Source organism: Morone saxatilis, unplaced genomic scaffold, assembly GCF_004916995.1.
Source record: "Morone saxatilis isolate NCDOM2014 unplaced genomic scaffold, NCSU_SB_2.0 Contig8, whole genome shotgun sequence".
Lineage (NCBI taxonomy): Eukaryota > Metazoa > Chordata > Actinopteri > Moronidae > Morone > Morone saxatilis.
The window spans coordinates 19,994,446-20,018,013 of record NW_023340257.1 but is presented as its reverse complement, the minus strand read 5'-3'; the positions used below and the strand labels follow the sequence as shown (position 1 = coordinate 20,018,013).

The 23,568-nt window shown below is 38.9% G+C and overlaps 3 protein-coding genes across 5 annotated transcripts; 1 reads left to right on the top strand and 2 right to left on the bottom strand.

Moving 5' to 3' along the window:
• Positions 1-5,323: 5,323 nt before the first annotated feature.
• proca1 (protein interacting with cyclin A1) lies at positions 5,324-9,139 on the bottom strand. Its single transcript, XM_035679804.1, has 4 exons — positions 8,563-9,139; positions 8,333-8,465; positions 7,375-7,509; positions 5,324-7,275 (listed from the first exon to the last, which is right to left on the bottom strand). Exons 1-4 carry the CDS (start codon positions 9,089-9,091, stop codon positions 5,550-5,552), a joined length of 2,523 nt encoding a protein of 840 aa, XP_035535697.1. The 5' UTR covers positions 9,092-9,139; the 3' UTR covers positions 5,324-5,549.
• Positions 9,140-14,354: 5,215 nt separating this feature from the next.
• On the top strand, positions 14,355-17,204 carry zgc:174895 (uncharacterized protein LOC100126024 homolog). The gene is made up of 5 exons (XM_035679803.1): positions 14,355-14,569; positions 14,777-14,870; positions 15,151-15,297; positions 16,567-16,662; positions 16,750-17,204. The coding sequence occupies exons 1-5, from the start codon at positions 14,447-14,449 to the stop codon at positions 16,890-16,892; spliced, it is 603 nt and encodes a 200-aa protein (XP_035535696.1). The 5' UTR covers positions 14,355-14,446; the 3' UTR covers positions 16,893-17,204.
• rab34a (RAB34, member RAS oncogene family a) lies at positions 16,750-23,444 on the bottom strand. Of its 3 annotated transcripts, none has more exons than XM_035679800.1 (11): positions 23,192-23,444; positions 21,302-21,380; positions 21,129-21,220; positions 20,970-21,038; positions 19,868-19,969; positions 19,725-19,789; positions 19,534-19,585; positions 19,365-19,446; positions 18,342-18,432; positions 18,103-18,210; positions 16,750-18,019 (listed from the first exon to the last, which is right to left on the bottom strand). In XM_035679800.1, the coding sequence occupies exons 2-11, from the start codon at positions 21,374-21,376 to the stop codon at positions 17,952-17,954; spliced, it is 804 nt and encodes a 267-aa protein (XP_035535693.1). In that variant the 5' UTR covers positions 21,377-21,380; positions 23,192-23,444; the 3' UTR covers positions 16,750-17,951. The 3 variants fall into 3 exon arrangements, with proteins under 3 accessions (XP_035535693.1, XP_035535695.1, XP_035535694.1); XM_035679802.1 differs by having other exon boundaries at positions 20,970-21,035; positions 23,192-23,443; XM_035679801.1 differs by lacking the exon at positions 23,192-23,444 and having other exon boundaries at positions 21,302-21,420.
• Between the last annotated feature and the right edge of the window lie 124 nt (positions 23,445-23,568).

The following is a 23,568-nucleotide window of genomic DNA, read 5'->3' as shown; positions in this document are numbered from 1 at the left end:
CGTAGTCTAGTCAGCCAAACAGTCAGTGAGGACGAAGAGAACAGGCTGTGACCTCTGACCTCCGTTTGTAGACAACTTCACAGTGGCAAGTGGAGAACTATACCATTTCACTCTAATGTAGTGAAGGAAAATGCCTTCACAGTCCCCTTTGTGCTATTTGAGTAATAATAATAATAAATTGTGAATTTTTAAAAAAGAATTTAGCAGTCTCACAGCCTGAGGGAAGAAGCTGTCTTTAAGTCTGGTTGTTCAGCAGTGGAAGCTTATGTGTTTCTATTGATCCTGGTAAGCTGGCAAGAACACGGCACAGGATTTTTTTTTTTCTTAACTTAAGTCGGTTCTGTGCTTTTTTAACCAGGGTGGAGATATGACAAAACCATGACAGGTTTTCTGTGATGTTGATTCCCATCCCATGTAACTGTCCACCTACTCCACCTCAGCTCCACTAATGTAGACAGGAGAGTGTGTCTTTTGGGTTTTTAATCAATCAAATGTTTAGTGTCTGAAAAGGAGTAACATACTGTTAGAGATTAGTTATTTTTATATATTTTAATACACTTAGATGTGAAAGCCTATATTTTATACACATAGATGTGAAAGCTATATTTTTATACACATAGATGTGAAAGCCTATATTTTATACACATAGATGTGAAAGCTGCATTCTTTTAAAGCTAGTACACAAATTTGAGAACACAGAGACCACAGTCTCATCCAGTACACAAAGATAATGAAGCACAGGACACAGACTCATCTCGGGCCTGAGCTACTCTAGCTGCAAGAACCTGGCCGGGTGAGGGACAGTGGTCTATCTCCAAGGTCAAGGAAGCAGCCCCAGCGCTTGACCATAGCTCTAGTTTCCACAAATGATATCATATGAGGAGATGGAGGCAGGGGTGGAATAATTAATTTTATTTAGGGCGCTGTCTCTCGGAATTGGTTGGGTCGTGTGCCAAAGAGACCTGGGACCAGTCTGGAGCACCAACAACGGATGCGCCAAGGTCTAAACCACGGGTTGCGTTCCCATCATATAGTCCACCTATCACAGTTGCTTAATGAAAAACTATAATATAACCTCTTGTAACCTTTGACCACTTCACTCTTTGTTTTGGGGCGAGGAAAAAGACAGAGTAAACAGCACTCCGCTGACTGTGGCTTCTTCACATCCAACAAGATCCTTGTACAAGTATTATTTAATTATACAATTCTAAATAAACTTCTTAACTGAGAGAAGTTGTTTGTCTTATGTCATCATTTTGATACACGACAATACAGACAATATTGGTCATTTGCAACTGCATGAAGTCAATGCTTTCATATGTGATATGTAAAAAATGTTCTACCACCTGTGATGGTGAGAGTGGATACTCTACAGCAGCCCAAAGTTGGCCCACCATAAAGGTGAGGTTTGGCCTGCCAGATGGTTCTAACGGAAAATAATTAAAAATGTTATCTGGAACAAATCACGGTTTTATTTTGTGGGGGTAAAAATGCTCTCTAAATATGTAGCATCCCTAATTAGTCATCCTTTTTTATTATCTGAGCACACTTTGAAGAGGAAGTCAGAAGGGAACTTAGGATCCTTTTGTCACTTTTTGCAATTCTAATAATGTAATACAGTAGGTGTTTGCTTTTGGCCCGCTCACTGTTACCTTTTGGTTTTGGCTCTCCAAGGAGAATTAAACTGGCACTCCTGCTGTAGAGGTTTAACTCTAACATACTGTTCCCTTAAAATCACCAGCTGCTGTTTTACTAAGTAACAGACCACGGAGGAGGCAGAAACCTACGGTCATCTCTTTAGGCCTGCAGAGAGCTGCTCAGTTTCCTCTTCAGAGGAAAGCCAAGGTTAGCCGGCGACTGCCAACCGCCACCCACTGTCTTTCTGATGATAATGAACATCCCTTTACACAGACCCTTCATTTGAATACACACACACAAATGTTGACAAAACACTTGGCTCAAAGTTTTTGGCCAGTCTGATGCACCCAAACAGAAAATGTGTGTCACATAAATGGGGCTGTAGTCTTGAGACGTCTACAAATCGAGAAAATAAAGTGTGATTAATGGGGTGAGGTGTAGAAGCAGAAATGGGCATGTTGCTGTGTTATAATGGCAACATCAATAAGCAGAATTTCATATGTGTGATTGTTGCTTGCAGATTTATTGAAATTCAGCAGAGGAACATTGTATTGCCCTGCACCATTAAAGGAAATTTAAGCCTTCTTAGACACAATCATTTTATGATGATTAGCAAACGTCTGGAGTGGCTAATAATGTTTGACATGGTAGAATTTTTTTCTGCATTCAGATGTGGAGCCAGGATTTTTCCCACTGTCAGCAAAGTGGTTTAACTGGTTTAAGGATAACTACCGGTTGTCTTTGATTTAAATTATAACAAATGTTTTTTATTGTCTTTTTGTAACTGTAAAGCACTCTGTAACAGTTTGTTTGACAAGTACAATATATATTGAGCTACTATAACAACACGTAACCTACATTGGAGAACCAGGATTGTTGATGCTTGGTCTTGCTTCTTATTTCAGAAGATCCCTCTCCCTCATCCATCAGCGCGACACCAGCCAATTTAACCACCACAGGGTAGTTTCTCAGAATCAATAAATCCTCTCCTGTGTTGGTGATTATAATGGATTATTGGATTCTTCTCCTAATAGGATGCCACAGACCGCGATGTCCTCTCATTATCGCACATGGACTGTACAGTATATGCCTTTGTGTGTGGCTCCCAACACAACCTCTCGTATATTTCAAAGCCATCTCTGCAGTGAAAAGCTGGGGTCAAAACCCTAACACGACCTCTGCCCAGTGGGCATCCAGCCAACTCACTGAGGGGGAGGCATCAGCTGAGCCTATCACATAGGTCTGGGAAGTTTTCTAAATTTTCTTGCAGTAGAGCTCAGTGATTTCTGCTTTTAATTACTAAAAGTTACTTCTAATTATTCTGTTTTAATGCACACAGGTGTCCACCAACCAGATGCTACTCATATATAAACCACAGGGCATCAATAACCCCCCGCTGCACCTTTAAGTCCTTTCACTGCTGTACCCCTACCTGCTTCAACACATCTTCACCCCAGTTACAGTCACAGTATATTACTTAATAGCCTCCAGAAAGTATATACAGACTCATAGCATCTAAAAACAACCTGCTCAGTAACTAGCTGGTGAACACAGTGGAGCATTTACAGCTAATAAGTGAGATTTTTCCCTCAGGAGTTTGTGGAGACCAAAAACAGAGCTCAAAGAAAGAGAGTATTAGACTAGAATTAGATTCACCAGGTGGCAAATGAAGTTCACCATATCAACTTAATAGGTGATGGTGAAAGGTCAATGGGTCTCTCTGTTTGTTTCCACTACCCCCAAGTGCCCCAAAACAAATCAGTTATTGCAGATTGTTTAACCTCTTCAGTCTCCACCAGATTTCTTTACACATGTACAAGACAATAAATATGTAAAATTAAACGTCTTTTAATAAAAAGAATTACATATTTAACAAAAAATGGTGTGGGCATGTTCTCCAACTATTAACCAATGTGTGTGTTTGTCACTGTGTGTATGTTGACCTCTGTAAGTGTGTTAATCGTTTTTCATCCTCGTAAGTGTTTCATTTCTTATTTTAAAGTTGTGTATGTGTAATCAATAGGGCATAAATAATAATATATAAAATACTAATATTTGTTATATATGTATTCTGAGTTTAAGTTTTAAATTCCCAAACTGGAGTTTCCATATGCAGATGTTGGGTTTATTAACTTAAAACTAAACAAGACCCCAAAATATATTCCAAAAGGTCAAAAACTGCAGATGAAATGGAAAATTCCTGCCACTTTTTCTTCCCTCACTGAGAGAAATGTTTTTTATCAGAGATCCAACTGTATTAGTCATTCTGCCATTTCAGCTTATGATTGTGCCTGAATGCCAAGCTCCTTTGAATGCTTGGGTGTCCTCCAAAAAACCTCTGGGAACTTGATCTGTAGCATGAAAGTCTGCATTGTTACATCATTCTCAATGTTAGCAGGATTTACACAAGCTAATCTGAAGCTGTAAGGCAAAAGTCTTTCCTAAACATGCCTAAGTGCATTTTACATGTGTGGGTGGAGATGTAATATGGACATCTCACCCTTTCAGACCCATCCAGATAAATTCATCTTAGATGTAAGCATGTGAGAATCAGCTGACCTGGAGGATTTCAGCCTCTGCACTGGGTGTTACAACCCTCATGGCTGAGAGGTGAAAGTAATGTGCAAAGTGAGCGGCTAATCTGTGTGGAGAATGTGACCCTGTTTTAAATCACATAGGCAGGCAACTATAAGACTAAAGTCCCCCTGAACAAATGAGCACAATACATAAACCTGCAGAATTTTCTTGGCGTGGTTTCAGTGCACACAGTATGGAAAGAAAGGTTCACAAAAAAAAATTTAATCAGGTTAAGCAGGTTAGCGTTAATCCTCTGAGTTTTAAATTTCCAGTTTTCTCCTTTTGATTAAATATTTCCAGCTGAGATAACAAGGGAATGTGCACACAAAAAGGATTTTAAAAATAACATTTAAAGTTTATCTATTTTGTTAGCTACCTAGCTAGCTGTCTCTCTCTCTCAGTTCATAATATATTATATATATCATATTTTATCTCAATATATTTAATTTCAGATATCTAGAACAGTGAAAGCATTGACATTGTGGAAATACAATTATGCACTTTCTTGCAGAGTTAGACCCTGTTTTTTCATAAAGCGGTAAACTTTTGTTCACACGACATGGCGTTTTGGGGGCCTGTAAATGCGAGCTTTTGAAACCGGGTTCCAGATTTTAGTCCTTTCAAAACGCCCCCCTTAACGTTGCAGTGTAAACTGTCTGTGATGTTGAGTTGTAAAGTTACACCGCCACCTATTGGCCAGGCATGCATACTACAATGTTTTTAGTCGTTTTTTTTTTATCTGGGCAGTGAGCATTGTTTTCACAATGTGTTCATATGAATGCTGAATGGAAGTCTAAATATGAAGCCAGCAGCCTTTAGCTTAAATTAGCTGAGCTCAAAGACTGGAAACGGGGGAAACTGCAAACCTGGAACTCTCTAAATGTGACAAAATCCACCTCCTACCACCTCTAAAGCTCACTAATTAACATAAATATCATCATCATCATCATATAGTTTGTTCAATTTGTGTTAAAAACCAAAGTGTAAAAAAAGACATGTTGTAGTTTTAAGCTAACAGCTGTTGGTAGTAACTAAATGTTCTTATCTATCAATTGAATTAACGCATTTCCAAAAATGAATTCATAATCACTCAGAAATTTTATTACAGACATGCAGAATGCAGTATTACAAAACATGATTCTCACATTACAATCAAATGATTTATGTCAATTGTTGTGATTTAAACGCTGAAACTGAAAAGCTCATAATATAAATATTATGATGTAGTATTTAACTCATTCTGAAGCAGGTTTATATGATTGACAAGAACTAGCCTAGCCACCTAAGTTGCCTTTTCTTTTTTAGCCTATCCTGCTATCCTTGCACCACACGGCTCATTGTTGTCTAACAGACAGTGCTGCTTTCCTCCTCTTCTTCCTGCTAAATTGTGCTTTTGCTTTCTCAATAGATAACTGAATTGGACTCATGACGGGAGTAGCTGAGGTAGTCATGCGGGGCTTATCAGATCTCTGTCGACTGAGCTCTTCAGTAGTGGCATCTTTGGATGGCGTGGTTGTAAATGCCACTGGTGTTTGTTCAGTTTGTTTAGGGATAGAAGCTCCAGCAGTGAGAGCAGCGGGTACAGTTTTCTTTATTGGTTTTCTCTGCTGTCTGATTGTCTGCCTGTGTCTCTTTGTAACGATAGAAGGGGCTGTTGTGATGGTAGTAAAAAGCCTCCATTCACTGTGAGTTCCTGTTTTGTCAGTAGGGCTGATAATTGCAGCAGTGGTTGCGGGGCTGTTCAGTGCATCACTCATCTCTGGAATCGGAAGAACGGGAAGCACATTTTCAAAAGCTGGGTTTTCACTTGAAAGAGGCGAAACTGTTTTCCTCCTTCTGCTTCTCAGTCCTCTCACTTGTGACTTTTGCCTTTTCAGAACACTAAAGGAGGAGTTCAGTGCTGTAACTTGGACGGTCGCCTTCCCTTCACTAATGTCCAGCCTGTGTGAAACCTGCCGTTCTGCAGCAGCCACCGATCGTACGGTGGGAGACCCAGCAAGAGGGATCACTTTCAGATTGTCCGCAGAGGAATTTTCATGGGTAGTGGCCACAATAGGAGAAGCTGAGCCGTCTTTCCTCTTTTTTTTCCTCCCTTCTCTGTCTCCTCTCTCCTTTGACCTGTTCCTTTTGACTTTGGGGATTACAATGGGGGTCGTGGCAGTGCTGACGACAGGTCGCTTTTCAACGTTGCTCCCAAAGCTTTGTTGCTCAGGCTGTGCTGCTGGGCTTATGGTAATGATGGCAGTGACAGAAATGGCTCTAATGTTGTCTGTTGTGTTTGTTACAAGCTCCTCAGAAGAAGAAAGAGGAATTTTCTTGTTCTTCTTTCTCCTCCCCTTTCTTCTGGTTTTTGCTTTGTGTGGAACAACAGTTGTTGTGCTTGTTTGGGTAGAAAGAGCGCTTTCTTCTGCTGGTTTCTTCTGGACAGTTGTAGGCGATGTAATGGAAACAGACTCCTTATCCATCGCTGGTTCATCTTTCATGACTTCATTCGAGGGCTCTTCTTTTCCTCCGATCTCATGTTCAGTGTCACCGACTCTATTTGTGTTTCTACTTGGCTGGTCCTGTTTGTGTGAGTGACTTATGAAGTTACTTAAAGCCTTGACGTCTTCTGCTTTGCTGCCAGAGGTCGAAACTGCTGCTCCCTCCTCTAATTTAACGACTGTCTCTGCTTTCTGCTTTCTCTTTCTCCCCTTTCCTTTTCCTTTTTGTTTTTTGGTGGTTTTCTTCTTCTTTCCTGTGTTCTTCCTCCTCTTCTTCTCTGAGCTTTGTGTCTCGCCTTTGTCAGAGTCGGTGGTGGAGCTTTGGGAGGTGGAGACAGTTGCGAGGACCTTGATGAAGTCCTCAGCAGCGGTGACAACATTTCTGAGAGAAGGCTCTTCAAGGCCTGACATTGTAGACTGTGTTGCACTCTCCGGTTTCTCTTCCTCCTCGCTTTCCTTGGAATCCGTCCTCTTGGGAGGAGCCAATGTCAGCTCATCGATGACGTCAATACCACCAAAGTCATACGGGACCGCCTCCTTCAGCACAGCAATGGGAAGCTTCTCATATCGTTTACACCTATGACAGAGAACGAATGAAGTGGAGGTTGTGTGTGGTGTTTTCAGAAAGTAATACAGCTCAGTATGTTGTGAATCTACTTAAACACCTGATACTTACATGCCGTACCAGTGCCGCTCTGCACACTGTTCTTCATAGACAAGTTCAAAACAAGGCACACCGATGACATTGAAGAACGCCTGACCAACCACCCTGGAAGATGTGTCGTTCACTTTCCTCAGACAATCTTTCAACCTGCAGAGAGTGAGAGTGAGAGAGTGAGAGAAATTCAGGACATTTGTTTGACTTGTTGCTATGATTCCACTACTGCAGATAACTTTTAGACCTACAGACATAATCCTTTAGTGCATTTGCAAGGTAGCTACAGTAGTTTAAAGTTATGCAGAATTTAGCATTAACCCATAAATTCAATCTTTTGCACTTCTTACTTTATTCCTGTTCTTTGGTGTCTAACCAACAGCCACACACTTATCACTGATATTTCCTGACATTATCCATGCATGTTCACTACACTTTATTATTATTCTGTCTCTATGGACCTTTTTGACAAGTGATCTGGTAGAAAGATCTGTCCAAATTTGAATTTGTATGCATTTTTATTTTTAAATTATACTGTTAATTATGCTTTTAAAAACTCCTGGAGTTTTGCAAAAAGTTAACCATTTTTTTTCTTAGGCAGCTGTTTACTGAGTAATGTCAGAGTTTACTGTTCTGATATGTCTGATTATTACTGATGCTGGTGCTTTTAAAAGGCTGATGCACAATGACACATCGTTTTTAGGAACATTTAAATCACCATATTTCCATTGTACTTCATTTGCATTCCAGTAACCAACAGTATTCAAAACTCCTAACTCTGCATGCAGGTCCCTTTTTATTTCTTCATTTCAGGAGTTTAAACACAGAGGTGGTTGCTTAAAAACATCACAGTTAACTCAGGTATCAGTGAGTTGAGCTACATGTAGGCAGGCAAACTACGTTTGTCTAATGCATGTAGGTGCGATTTAAAGTGTGTGCTGTATAAGCTGTATCAGTATAATAAAGTTATTTTACTCACGTATTATCACAGTCACAGTGGCAGATGGAGTGCCACTTGAAGTTTGTGTGGCCATAATTTGAGGAGAAGGCGTGGATGACATGAGGGCAGTGGTCATGGGTCCGGCAGCAGCTGTCGGTATCCGCAAATTCTCCTGTAACAAGGAGGTCAGAATGAATAAACCGGTACATATTTGGCACAAACACACACACACTTAACTTACTTAGACACACTTAAGCCGTATAACCTACCTAGCTGGTTATAATTATCAGCCATGTTTCCAGCTCCGCACCACAGGGTCCCAGGATAGGTAAAACCTCTCTTTGATCTTTTTACAACCTTGTCCTGGAGCGCAGAGTCATCACTTTCGTCCCCTTTCACCCTGCCGCTGCGAACCAACTTCTCTTTAAACTCCCGGCACATCAGCTTTGCTTCATACATGCGCGCAAAACGCGTCTCCAGTTGCCGCCCGGCTCTCTGCTCTTTCAGTCCCAACCTGCACTCATGCATGAAGGATTTCACCTGCATCTGGTTCACGATGACAGAGCAGTTAACGAGCTTCCCGGCGGGGCTGACGACGGAGCGCACCACCTCGGCACCGTCTGACACCTGGTAGAGGAAATTCTCCCCGACGGTTGACATTTTTGCGCAAAACGTGCCATTGAGCATGGAGAACATTTCTTTGCTCTCCTTCTCTGCGTCCAGAGCGAGGCTCAGGAAGTCGCCCTTGACGAAGTTTCTGTCCAGATAAGACAGAAAGACAAAGAAGACCGACCACATGATGCGGTGAGTGGCCCTTTCAGCACCACGCGTAACGGAGACAGCTCCTCGAGGTTTTCCGGCGCTCTCGAGCAGCCCTCCCACTTTTAAGGCGAAGCTCAAGTGGTGTGATTATTAATACGATGAATGGCAATGCTGGGAGGAGTCAGCCGAATTAACCTCTTTAGATTCCCATCCTGAGTAGAGTATCTTTATCTATTACACAGTCGCAGAGCGCGGACACACTCTGAGAGTAGATATTACTCACCAGTATGTTACCTCACTGAATTTGAACGTGCAGAAGGAAAGGAAAGGGTTAATTTGTGGGTGTGTAGAGCATGAGACCCCAGCATCTTTCACTGCAGAGAGAGATGACCGCGAGTTACCTCCCAACCCCCTCAGCTCAGCCCCCAGAAAGTGGAGATTTACTTTGGGAACACGCATGGAGGAGGTTCTAACTCGCCCCACTTACCATGGTAACAGGCATGGGGTGATTGTGCCAACCCAGGAGATTGGACATCTTTCAAATGCCACAAAACAGGCACTGAATTGGTGATGACCTAAATCACAATGTAGGGACAAAACTCTTTCATTGTGGAATGTGAAAAAAGGTTGGGTCTGTCGCACGCAAGCCCCACTGCCTGACTGAAGGGCCTCGGCAGCCCACACGATTAAGATTGAACTGATAAAAAAATAAATAATAGAGGGATCGATTATCCTGAGCAGTTGACATGGGATAACTAATAGCCGAATTAGTCCAAAATTAGTGCTTCATATTGCCTCTATCGGAGATGTTGCATTTTTACCCCACTCCCATCTTTTTTTCTGTGTATCACTAAAAATGGTGCTTTGTTTAATGGACTTCATCTTGTTAATATGTGATAAATTGTCTTAATCATTAAGCAGTTGCATCTATAATGTATCACATAGATCAATAAATCTATGATGGTATTTTTTCTCTACAGCCACTAATATTGTCAAATTCAATTGGAAAACAGACTGTGTGTGTGATTTTGGGAGACGTGAAATGAGTCCAATTTCTGTTTTGTATTGTTCTATAATGATATTTCAGAAAGTTACTTTCCAGTAAAATGTCTTAAGGAAACCCTGAAGAATTCTGGTGTTCAGATCATCAAAAATTGGGAAGGTTGTTCAAGTTTGATATGTTTAAATTTGCTGTGTCTCAAAATCATGGAAAATGAAGCAAGATGGACTATTTGAATGGTATTTATTCGGATTTATATTGTGCTTGTTGTGTTAGTGACTTCTGAATTATGTTGTGAAAATTATGAATTGATTGTGTTGGACTTTTGTCATTCTGGTTCTGGCATATGGTACATTTGTGGTTTAGTATGCATGACACATGACTTTTTCAGTCATTAATCCACAGCTGCAGTGTTGCTGCACTTTATATCATCAGCTCAGTCAGGAAGGTTTTGTAGGTCTGTGTTTGATCAATTGACCTGTGTGGCCTAACACGGTGCACGGCAAAGTCCTCTGCATCTGTGAACAAGTGCCCAAAGAAAAGAAAAACCTCTTGTCAGGTTGGGTCTCTAATCAGCCCAGTGTTTTGTCACATGGTTGGTCTTACAAGGAGCTCTAGAGGCGGAGATCCAGCCTACTCAAGGCACTGAAATCGGATTGTTGGAAGGCGGAGATAAATGATGTAAAATCACCAGAGGCAACATTCGACCAAATGAGGGAGGGAAAAAAAATAAAAAAAGAGTTTCTCATAAAGTAAAGCGGTCACTGCAGGGGGGATCTGGAGCAAAATGAGCCGAATAATCCTGCTGTTCACCAGGGGATATCTGGAGTCTCACCTAACACAGGGAAACAGAAAGGTGACACTTGATGAAATATGTGTTGTGTATAGATTCCTGTTGGGTGAGGCTCCTTTTTATCGGACCCACACACAGGTCAGCTGCAGAACAGCGCCCCCTGGAGGAGTTGTGAAGCCAGTGTCTAACTTCTCTGTGAGCTCATTTGCCATCCTGATGTGCTGACAGGGTTTACAGATGCAGAATGATTCTTGGTTGTTCATTTATTAAGTTTATTCCTCTATTAAAGCTAAATTGAATTAAAGTAGTTTAATGAGTGCAATAAAGGGTTAGTCCACCCAAATTATAGAGAGAAAAACAACACGTTAGTAATAGCTTTGGTTGCATTTGACAAGAGTTTTTGGTGGCTTTTGAATACTTTTGAAAAACTGTATGCAGTAATGGAGAAAATATTCATATCCTAAGTAAAAGCAGTGAAGTAGTGAAGAATGTACTTAAGTAAAAGTACAAAAATATAAGTAACAAAAAGTACTACTCATTAGGCAACAGAATGCCCTTTGTCATTGTAATGCTACCAGATCAGATATGATATTGTCCAAATATTATAACATTATTATTAATGTGGTCTGGTCGAGGTAGAGTTAATTAAAAAAAAGCGATTCTAAACTGTACTTAAGAACTTTCCACCATCGACAGTTTCCTGGTGTCATAATCGACAGACCTCAATGTGAACAGTTGTTTTTGCTGTAACCTGAGTAACTAAGTTAGATATATCAAAAATCTCTGCTTTGTCTTTTTTGGGTTATTTGGGCCCTTTAAAGCAGCTATGAATAACATTTTTAGAACACAATTGGAAACCACAGAGAAATGTCACCTGACTCTGTAGCTCCCCACAGCTCTAAGGAGCTTTATGGTGTCTTTCAGCTCATTGTTTTGGTTTAATGACCCAAAACCTTGATTTAATGTAGTCTCACTGCTCTCATCTGTTCTTTTTTGGCTTCATCTGACTGCTGTTATCAGCAGAAAAGCTCTAAAAGCCCACTGTACACTAACTGCTCAGCACCAAACAGGAGTCAGGCAATGTTAGCAGCTAGCTGGTGAACACAGTGGAGCATTTAGCCCCAAAAGCTGAGATAGGGTGGACAGAAACATAACTCCAAATGTATGATAATGTTGCTCCATAACTGTTTGATGTGTAAATAGGTTTGTTAAAAGTTGGTAATAGTCTGTCAGTGTTGTGTTTACTGCCCTCAAGTGGCCAAAAATGTGTTACTGCAGGTTTAAGCATTTCTCCAAAAGATATTTGAAAACCCTTTAAACCAACACCATGAGCTCATACAGCACAACAAGTCAGATATGTGAATATCTGCTGAGATCTATTACTATGTAAATCCTGTAAGTGTGCAAACAATGTGCAAAAAAGAAACCACATGAGCATTCCTGCGTTAGCCTACATTTATTGTAAGTTCATAAGGTTCAAGGTACATGAGGCAAAACTGTGGGAAAGTACTGTTACTGTTGGCAGTAACAGCTTGAACTCTGTTGCACAAAACTGAGATGAAATTTCAGATCTGTTTATTTAATAATTGTAATAACCTTTCCAGTCTGAGAGCTGGGAAATATACTGTAAATACAGTAAGAAGATGGACTTTGTTGCTCCAGCAGTGAACAAGTTCGGAACCTGAGCTTACTTAGACACCGATCCTCCAGTGATTCTAAACACCTGAAGTCGAACACCTGAAGGCCGCAGCTCGGAGCGGCTTTTAGAATAACAACCTGAGGAATGCACAAAGTGGAAAATGAACATTTTCAGAGGATCATTAGTCAGTCTCTCCAGTCCAGTGTTGATACTCAGTTATAATCAAGGAACTACAGTGTTGGGTTTGTTTTTGGTGCACTATCTCACAGATGCACCTTGAAGATCTACGTTTCATCACTTCAGAGTTTGTTGGCAGAAATTAATAATAATTTTTAAGTATAGAGCGCTTGCAAAATCCACGTAAAGTGCTTAACAAAAAATGAAATATACATGAACAAATATACACAACAACGTAACGTAACATTTAGGAAATAAAATATAGTTAATTCAAAATTAAGTAAAATCAGGAATGACTCTCCGATAAAAGTATGTTTTAAGTGGGGACTTAAAGGCGAACCTGATTTCCTGATTTCCATAAGAGTTGAATCTGTGTCTAGATATAATACAAACCAGTAAATATTTCTTTAGAGGATGCAACACTGACCCCATGTGAAAGGTGGCTGCATTTTAAACATAATTAACAGCAAACGTCTGATCAAATCAAAACAGTATTTATCGCATTAATTCAATGTAGGAGCCAATAGTGAAAATTATGCAATTGATCTGATTATTATCATTAACATCACACAATGTCTTTTAGCTTGATGATCAATATTGAAAAACAACATTGCAATGCAACAACAAATGTAACATGTACTGCAAACTACAGATACCTAACAATACCATTTACAAATGCCAAAGTATAAAACAGAGAATAAAAAGCATCTTTTAGAAACGTAAAAAAGTTATTAAAGTTATCATTCAATCTGCTCTTTGACCTGTAATATCATACAACCATAATGTCAGCTTGACAAAAAAATGACTGTAACTCCTAAAAGTTTTAGGTCTCTGCAAGTTTAGGTTCTCATACAGTGGTGACATGAATGGAAAGTAGTAGCTAAAAGTAGCAATACTACAGTATTAAAACATTCTGTTACAAGTTTTGCATTCAAAATCTTAAGTAAAAATACAAAAGTATTAGCATGTATTAGTCCCAAAAGTATCAGAACTCACTATCCAGAATGGCCAATTTAAGTTGTAAGTAAGATCAACTAATTGATATACTGCCAGATAGCTTAATCCATAATAATGCATCACAATTTAGATTATATTGAAGAATCGGAATCAGAAACGTAACAAGTAACTTATATTCTTAAATAAATGTTACGGAGTAAAGGTGTGCAAGTACAGTACTTAAAACCTGTACATGGAACTTTCTTTCTTTTTTTGTTGTTGATTCTGGCGGCCTCTGTGGACAACAGTGGTAGTGTTTCTACCGACCTGTTTCATTGATTTCAAGGGGGATCTGACCCGGTGACATACTTTAACAATAACCAACCAAAAATTCTCACCGATGGTCTTGTGTGGTTATTCACGTCATATAGAGGCACTGAAGTAATTAAAACACTTTAGGATTTGTAGTAAATTAGCTAACTCATGCAAAATAGCAGTATGGTCTCTTTAATGGCAAAACTACCATAAAACAAGAAGGTGCTGGATACCTAAAAAAAGAATCTGCACACATCTCCTAGCAGAAAATTTATTATCTAAGCTTTTGGTGACAAAGAACCTGGCTGAGACTGGTCATCAAATCATTAGCTGACTTGATTTTGAATGAGAAATCAAGCACCAACAGCAGAGAGAGTATAAGTAACTATGTTCAGTGTTATTAACAGCCACCTCCCACCCACCACTCCCCCTGCTTGAACTTGATATGGGCAACTCTTTCTCTCATTCACGGTCCAGTTCATTCTCCCTAGTTTCTCCCTTTAACAGCGCAGACACTGTGTTGTTTTTTAAATGGATGTTTTGGCCGTTCCTGCAGACAGACATAAAGGATGGTACCTTTCTCTGATGGCACCAAACACAAAAGGACCGACGTTTGCCTGGCTGGACCCGTCCAGACTCTACTGCAACTCACAGGTACGATTCTGTGAGTTGCTTTAATAAAGGATGATTTCTAGTTACTTAAAAGGTTTGTTGAGCTGTTGACGCTGTTTCTAGAGTCTTCCATCTCACTGAACACAATATAAGACCCATTTAAAACCCTCAAAAAAAAAACAAGCTGTGTGTGTATTTTATATGCACACTTTGTACTTTGTGCATTTACTCTCTTTGCACTCGATTCAGGCTCTTGCAGACTGTGTCAAAGACCTTGTCAGTCCATTCCACAATGACACCATTGACCTGGTTGCTGGGATAGATGCAATGGGATTCATTCTGGGTAAGAAAACAAACCAATTCATTTTAAGAAGGGAAATAAATGGTAGTTTAAGAGCAATCACACTTTGTGTCTCACACTAGTTTTATTTTAAGAGGCAATTACTCTAATAGTACATGGGTCAGGAAACCTAACCCCTCTCGCAAAGATACTAAATTTAGATATTTAGGCTCCTCCAAACCCTGCTTCACATGGCATGACAATGCATGAAACCAGTCATCCTGTTCAACAGATAATTTCTGATATATCATTCTGTCTGTGAATGTTTTTAATGTTTTTTCAGGGGCGTCTGTTGCCACCACCCTCGGAAAAGGTTTCCTGGCTGTACGTAAAGCAGGACACCTGTGTGTCGCAACCCAAAACCAAAATTACACTGACTACACAGGCAGAGAAAAGACTATGGAAGTAAGACTGGATGTGCTAAAACCAGGTTAATCTTCCTTTACTTTTTACCCTTTAACCATGTCAGTTATTGTTTCTCTTGAGAAGATGAATGTTTACCCAGCTGACAATGTTTAATTAACCTTAGGGTTATGACAGACTGAGATAAATATATATTTTTTAAACCACATTCGAGTTTGAATGTTGTGTTTTTTATAAATTCTTATCAATAAGTTTATACATGTGTTATTTACGCTTTTGTGTTTTAATTGGATCATTTCCATACAAAAGGCAAAAAACAGCTTCAGTAATTACTTAGATCATCATCTGCCACCAAAACTCTGTCCGAAAACACTTCAATGCACAGCTGTATTAAAATTAGGATAATAAGCAGAATTTAAACATATACATTTTTTTAGGATGATAAGGCTATAATATACTTATTTCTGTTATGTATTAAAAATCAATAAATCAACAAAGGTTTTCATAATCAATTAATCTCACCATATTTCTTGTCTAATGTCAGAAAATAGTGAACAATGTTTATGATAGCTTTCAGCAGCCCAAGGTTATGTTTTAACAGTCCAAAGCCCAAAGACTTTCAGTCAATATATGACAAATAAAAGCATCAAATCCTCATATCTGAGCTGGAACCACCAAATAAAAAATGTATTAATATTTAATTGATTATGAAAATAGCATCAGATTCTGTCTATCAACAAACTTAATAGAAAAATCACTGCAGCTCTAAATTTAACCTAACACCTGAACAATACATGATCCAAATGATTTAAACCAGAAGTTTCTTCAACTTTATGTCCATTTATTCCCTGTGTCACAGTACCCTCTAGTGGTAATATGTGAATTAAAGACCCAAATGGTGCTCAAAAGATTTGGAGAAATATCTTTTTAGACTTTTATTGGAGACTTATTTATTTATTTATTTTTAACATGGAGGATTGCTGCAGCAGCAGATGTTACTGTTAGATTTAAGTTTGATTATTTATTTCATTTTTTTTTGTGCACATTTACATTTGTACATGCAAACACTAAGACTACAACTAACAGAGTACTCTGGTAGCTCATCTGGTTGAACATGTACCCTTCAGTCTTTACTGCAGTGGCCCAGCTACGCAGGGCCAGGTTGCTTTATGTTGCAGAAATTAAACAAACTGAACCAGTCCAAGAAAAAATAAAAATAATAAATAAAAAAATAAAGACATAAACTCTTTAAATACTTAACTTTGTTAACAAAGTGAACACTTCAATAAGGATAGCTTAAAAAAAAGTGAAGAGCTGACGTGTCTCCCTCCTTCAGGTGTGAGGGTGCTGCTAGTGGACCAATGGATAGAAACTGGAGGCACTATGAAGGCTGCGATCCAGCTGGTGGAGCAGCTGGGAGCCACTGTTGTAGGTCAGTTAAGAGGGTTACATTATAACGCCAGAATTCAACGATCCCGAACACCTTTAACGTCAATATCACACTTTTTTTCCCCTGCAGGTGTAGCAGCTGTGGCCATTGAGAACACTGAAGGAGGAAAGTGGATTAAAGAAAATTACAAATTCTCTCACTGTATCCCTGAAGAGCTCCAGAACCAAATTGACCAGAAGTATCTCAATTCCTTCAAAAGCTTCAAAAACTGAACCTGAAAAGATGATTTCTTACAACTTCAGTATTGAAAAAAAGGGGAATAGTAATATTTTGTAAGGCTAAGATGGTCAAGAAATAGTTTTATCTGCATAGACATGATGTATTTTTTAAACAAATATAGTGAAATCCCCATTTAATGATGTTTTAAAGTTATACTGTGAATTCAACTTAACTGTTCTTGAATACATGCATACATACTGTTCTTGTTATTTTCAAAACACTTTTTTTCTCTTTTTAAATATTTTTATTACATGTAAAACATACCATGGTATATTTTAAAGAAAATAAATGATAAGATAATCGTACGGTAAAGTTTTTGATATGAAATCCAAATTCATTCATTGATTTGACTGTAAACAAACAGCAAAAAGTACCTATGAAGCATTATTAACATTTCCCAGTCTGCATCTACAACAACAGTTCCCACCTGGAGGTCGGGGCCCCACAAATCTGGGGGGGGTCGGGTGATGATTAACAGGTAAGAAAAAAAACATTCCCGCTACACAAAATTCTGTTTATTTTTTCCGATTTTCCTAAAATATTTTACTACAAAATCTATTTGCTCACAGAAAGGTTGGGAACCTGTAAGAGTATAAACATTTAAAACTGCAGACTTTAACATAAACCAGAGTATTATTGTGAAGAAAAAGTCTCAATTGTTAAAGAAACTACAGCAGCAAGACAGAATATTTAATTCAAGCCCTAAGTAAAGTAAGCAGCCACACATACATCATGATATAAAACAGTCATTCTTTGGCATCTCTGCAGTACCAGAACAGGCATTTCTGTGTCATTTCTGTGTCACCCTGTAACTCCAGACAAGTTCAACTGAGCAACACCACAAGAATCCACATCCCACAGAGTAAAAACTTGTTCCAGGCCAGGAAAAACTGAACTCAAAGATGTCAGGAAGTAAAACTCCAGCGTCCCTCCTCCTGCTCTGACCACAGAAAATCCCTCCCATGAGCTGGAGAGCAGCCACAGTCTTTTTCCACTGAGAAAAATCCTCATTTTCAGTCCGCACCTTTGACTTAAAACTCCTGCTTATATCCTTACTGACAGCAGTTAGGGTGTTTCTTCTTCGATCCAGCATTCATATTGTTTGAAGTGCTGTTAATCCCTAAAACAAGAGATCAGCTGGATGTTAAACTATGTCACAAATGTGATGGTTTTTATTATAACAGAGATCATTTGGGTACTCACTGACAACGTCCCCAATCTGCCTCGATCCACTTTTCTCCAACTCAGCGAGAACATTAGTCTCAAAAGCCAACGATGCAACTCGGAAGAAAAACTCGCTCACGTTTTCCCCTACAGCGTGGACGAGAGATATGGATCAGTGAGGGACTGCCACAACCTCCTCAACTAATAATTTTCAAACAATCCCCAAGTCAATGGTCGGATTACTGGTCATTTTACCGTATCCACCACCAAAAACTCACCTGTCAGCGAAGACACAGCCCAATACTCGGCTCTGATCTCTTGTGCTAGTTTGAGGGCATCTTGTTCGATCTGAGAATACTGAGCAGGAGACTGCGAGAGAAACAAGAGGCGACCAAGTTAGATACAATGTAATCAAGTTAAAACTGCAGCCACAGAGGTCTGGTAAAATCACTTCTACCCACTATGCCAACAGATTTATTTCATTTTCTTCAGCCTCAACCAACACTAACTCCAGTGACATCACTCAGGCTCTGAAGCCACCAAAGGCTTCATACAAGTTTTTTAGCATTTGTAGTAGTACTACATTAGACCTATGAGCAGACTTTGATGTGTAAAATTGACAGTTTTCCTTTAAAGTATTGTACTGTAGGACTTGCTGCTGAGTTCAGAATATCCAGATGATAGACAGATACAATGTATACCACAGTAGAGAGGAATGATACCAGGCTACAGTAATTAGAGCTGCAATTATTAGTTGCTTTATCAATTTGGTAACTGATTAAGTCTTTCTTCAGCAAAAAGTATGAGGATTTGCTGCTTTTCTTTTGCTGTGTTTCATATCAGTGAGATGTGATTATCTTTTTGGACTGTTGGTCGGACAAAAGAAGACATGATGTCAGCTCAGGCTTTACGAGGAAATTGGTTATTGTTGGAAATTAGAGCAAAAAAAGACTAATTAACTGTATCAACAAAAATCATAATGAAGTAAAAGAAGAGAAACATTCAATAATTAAAAACAAACTTCCTGAAATGGAAAAGTATCCCAGGTATCCCCAGCGCTTCCCAGCACTGATTAAAAACAGCTAGTGATGTCTTAGAAATGTCTGTTTGTCCATCACTTCAACTTCTCTCAGAAATGTGTTGGAGTCTAGTGAAGGATGGGGAAACCACATTCCTGAGGTTTGAGCCAGCACACAAACGCTTTGTGCTGCTGGCACCGATCCAAACCTTTGACATTTGACTCCACTAAGAGACACAGAAATGTTCACAGGCATGTCCACTTTAAACAATAAAAGACGTACGCTCAGGTCTTTCTTCGTGCCTACGAGGAACAACTGAACCGCGGTGGGGTCGTTCTCTTTTAAGGCGTCTTCCAGCCACTGCCTGCAGACAGAAAAAGACAACTTTAAACCCTCCAGCTGGGAAAAACTGAAAGAGTGCAAATAATCTGCTCATAATAAATAAGCTTACCTCACATGGCCCAAAGATGCAACATCATTCACATCAAACACAATGATCACAACTGGAAGACAAGAAAATATTGTTTTATTAAAATGCTTGAACAGTTTTAAGTGGGGTTTTTTTTAATGCAACACAAACTCCAGAGAAAAGATAAGTCTTTAGTACATTTCTTATTGTTCTAAAACACACTAATCTCTCACCCTGGGCTCCTCTGTAGTACGTAGAAGCAATGCACTTGAACCTCTCTTGTCCCGCAGTGTCCCACCTGTAACAGAGAGACAGAGACTGGTAAGCAATGTCACATCAGACTGACTTTGTTTTATGTATAATAATAAAGACTTACAGCTGGAGGCTGAAAGGAACTCCCAACACCTCAAACCGCTCCATCTCAAAGTCGACACCGATCGTTGCCTTGTAGTTCTTATCAAAAGCATCTTTGCAAAATCTGAAAACATAAAAACATGTCTTAAGAAAACACAGGAAATACACAGCTCCGAGATTGTAACTGATGGATGTGAATTGACAATTTTTTAAGGGTTGGTTCACCCAAATTACAGAAAAATAAACTGTATTTTAGGGACTATTTCTTTGGTAAAATGACAACTGCGGACAGCGTGTTCTGTGCATTTTTCAAAGTAAGGGCAGACTCACACATACACGAATGCAGGCAAGTGACAAAATGTGGGAAGTGCAGGATGTGCCGCACGCGGAAAGAGGTCGACCACTTACTCACACATTTGTTATTGGCTTAGGCTGCAACTTCGCCAACTCCATGCGAGATGCAAATCTGCTTTGCCACCTGGTGTTTTTTTTGCCCTTTTGCTCACACAGAATGAAAGTGGGAGGTGAATATTTGCCAATGCTGAATTTGCGTTGATGTGACCCTAACAGGGAAAAATATGCTGCCTTTTAAAATGTTTGAGCACAGGGTTGTAGCAGTTTGAGTTTTTTTTTTATGGTATATCTCAGAATCATTGTATAACTGTATACAATATAACACCATAATTACTATTATCATCAGTTACAACCACCCTTAGAGGAATGAAAACAGAAGGATGAACCAACCATTACTATAATTTCACAAAATATTATGTCCTAGATTTTACCAGTGATAGGCATAGTAATATGTTTCTGTTTAATGTGGGTGAACTGGTTCTTAAAAGCACTGTGAGATAACAAAGGCATTTTAAAAAATATTTTAAATTTGAATTTGGATTTCAATGAAATATTTTGAGACGTGTATCCCATCATTGTCTATTACTGTGTGTTTTAATGCAAAACTGCATCCAGATGCAGATTTAACATTTCTACACTTTTAAATTATGACATTGTGCTTCTTTGTAGGAGTTACATGAGCTCTGAGTTCCTTTTTATTTAAGTTATTTATTTCCCAGAACTGCACCTCACCCTGCCTTTGTGCATTAAGTGACTGTGCTTGAGCTTACCTATTAATCAGACAGGTTTTCCCCACAGCCAGGTCACCCACCACAATCACCTTAGAGATTTTAAATCTGCTGAGAGGAATAAAAAGAAGGTGCAAGAAGTAAATAAGTGCCACAAAACATCACATCCAGTATTGCCTGGTTTCTGGTTCCTGTGCTCACCCCACAGTGCCGGTACGCTGCTCCTGGCAGGCAGTCTTCACTTTATTGTTGAAGTCCTCCTTAGTGTGCAGAGCTGCCTCTTTCCTGAAATACTACAAGAGAGGAGGATGAATTTGTGAGGCTGCACACTGTTTTAGGTAGACAACTAGGCTATAAGTGCTATATGAGTTTACCTGAGGGAGCTGAGCGATTATACGGTCCCTCCGTACCGGAGGAAGAACACTCATTGCTGAAATTCGCACAGACATGAAGCTTCGAGGTAAATGTTCAGCAGAGGGACATGTAGTGAGAAAAAGAGAGCCGCATCAAAAATCTGACATGTTTTACTACTGAAAGCTGTTTCATAATAATATCTAGACTGCGACGGAGTGATATTAAGGCCCAATCATCAGTCCTGGTGCTTATTATTCCTGTTGCAAAACTTACAAGATGTAAAAGAGGCTTGTAATAAACAAAAATATAATTCTACAAGCATTTCTTGTTACAGTCGAGGATTCTAAATCAGTTAGTCAATCAACTGCAGATCATGAGACAACTATTTTGATAATCAATTAATTGTTTCAATAATTTTTACTGAGAAAAGACAAACACATATGCCCTGGTTCCAGCTTCTCAAATATAAGGATATGCTGCTCTTCATCATTGTATATGCATGTATAATGTATACTGTATACTATATATACACCATATAATGCACTGTATGCATACTGTTACTGTCTACAGTATTTGCAATTGTAAATCAAATAGCTTTGCTTTTTTAATAAGACTAGGGCACCAAATAATTATTTTGATTATATATTAAGAGCCCAAAGTGTCAAAAAAAAAGATATTCAATTTACAGTCATATAAAACAGAACCAAGCCAGTAAATATTTACATTGGATAATCAAAATAGTTGCAATAGAAACCTGCTCAGCAAATTTGTTGTTTTTTTTCCCTCCAACTTTTATCAATTATGAAAACAATCATTAGTTGGAGCTCTACTGAATATCCTGTAGAGCTTTTTGGCATGTATATATACAGAAAGATACATAAACAAAATGTATATCTAATGTAATCAGCTCTAATGTTTGCTCTAAATCTGAATTTTTGATTGATCAACAACAACAAAAAAACTCATCTGCAATTATTTTGATAATCAATTGATTGTTTCTGTCTCCTTTAAGCAAAAGTGCCAAAAATCCACTGGTTCGACTGCTCCAATGTAAATATTTACTGGCTTTCTTAGACTTTTCTCATAGTAAAACGAATATTTTTGAGTTTTGAACAGGACAGACAATTTGTGACATGATGACAATTAATCATAAAAATAGTCTACAGATTACTCAATAAAGAAAATACTTCTTACTTGCACTCTCTTGTCAGTAGTCTCAGTAGTTTTGTTTTTATGTTTTGTTTTTATGTACTTGTGGGACAATAAAGATCTCAACTGACCTAAAATGACTGAATGAGTTACCATAACAGAGATTAATCACCAAATTATTTTAAATATTTGTTCCTAACACCACAAAAATCACCACTTTTCAGTGAAACAAACTGCATTTGTTCCTATTAAACCTCTAACAAATTGGCCATCTTTATCTTATAGGCTTTATATTTGTTTTATTTACCCAGGCAACCAGAACATAGACTGTACCCATAAAATCCACACAAACACATACACACACTCCTGTCAGTCCCTGTGTAGAAATAAAGAGACTGGCAGGCAGTGACCCAAGTCAAACAATACTGTAATGAGAGAAAATAATGTGTCATCCATTGTGTAGCTACATGACCACATACAGAGTCAGACCAGACAACTGTAATCAGAGTTGATCCACTTACTGTGTAGATCTGTTTTAATCCTGTTGTTCATCAAAGCTGCTGGTACAGAAAAACATCTAATTTACTAGATTGCGTTTGGGCCACCATAAAACTAAAAACGAGGCCACTTTAAGACTCAAATGTCCACTCAGACACCGGGTTTAGTGTCTTATTATCCCAGTTAAAGTTACACAATATGAAAATTATACATACATGACCAGATAAAACTTTTAAAAGCAGCGTGTTTAAGCTGCAGGATACCTCAACGACACAGGATGGTCCGCTCAACTTTCCTCTTCTCTCTTCTGTGATCCGGTTAGTTGTTTTTCCTCCCAGAGATGCCTCTTTTTTATAGTAATCTCAACCCCTTCGAGCTCATAGTTGAGTATAAAGTGTTGAGTTTGTGCTGAACGGAGCTGAAGTCGATCCGCGGAAGTTGAGGGGGAGCAGAAGACCGGACCCGCTGCTGACTCAGATCCCTGGATTTTCTTTTTTTCTTTCCTCCCACATTTTCTGTGCTCGGTCCCCTGCTGGAGGAAGAGAGGAATAGGAAAGAACAAATGTCTATCTATCTATCTATCTATCTATCTATCTATCTATCTATCTATCTATCTATCTGTCTAATATGTCTGTCTATC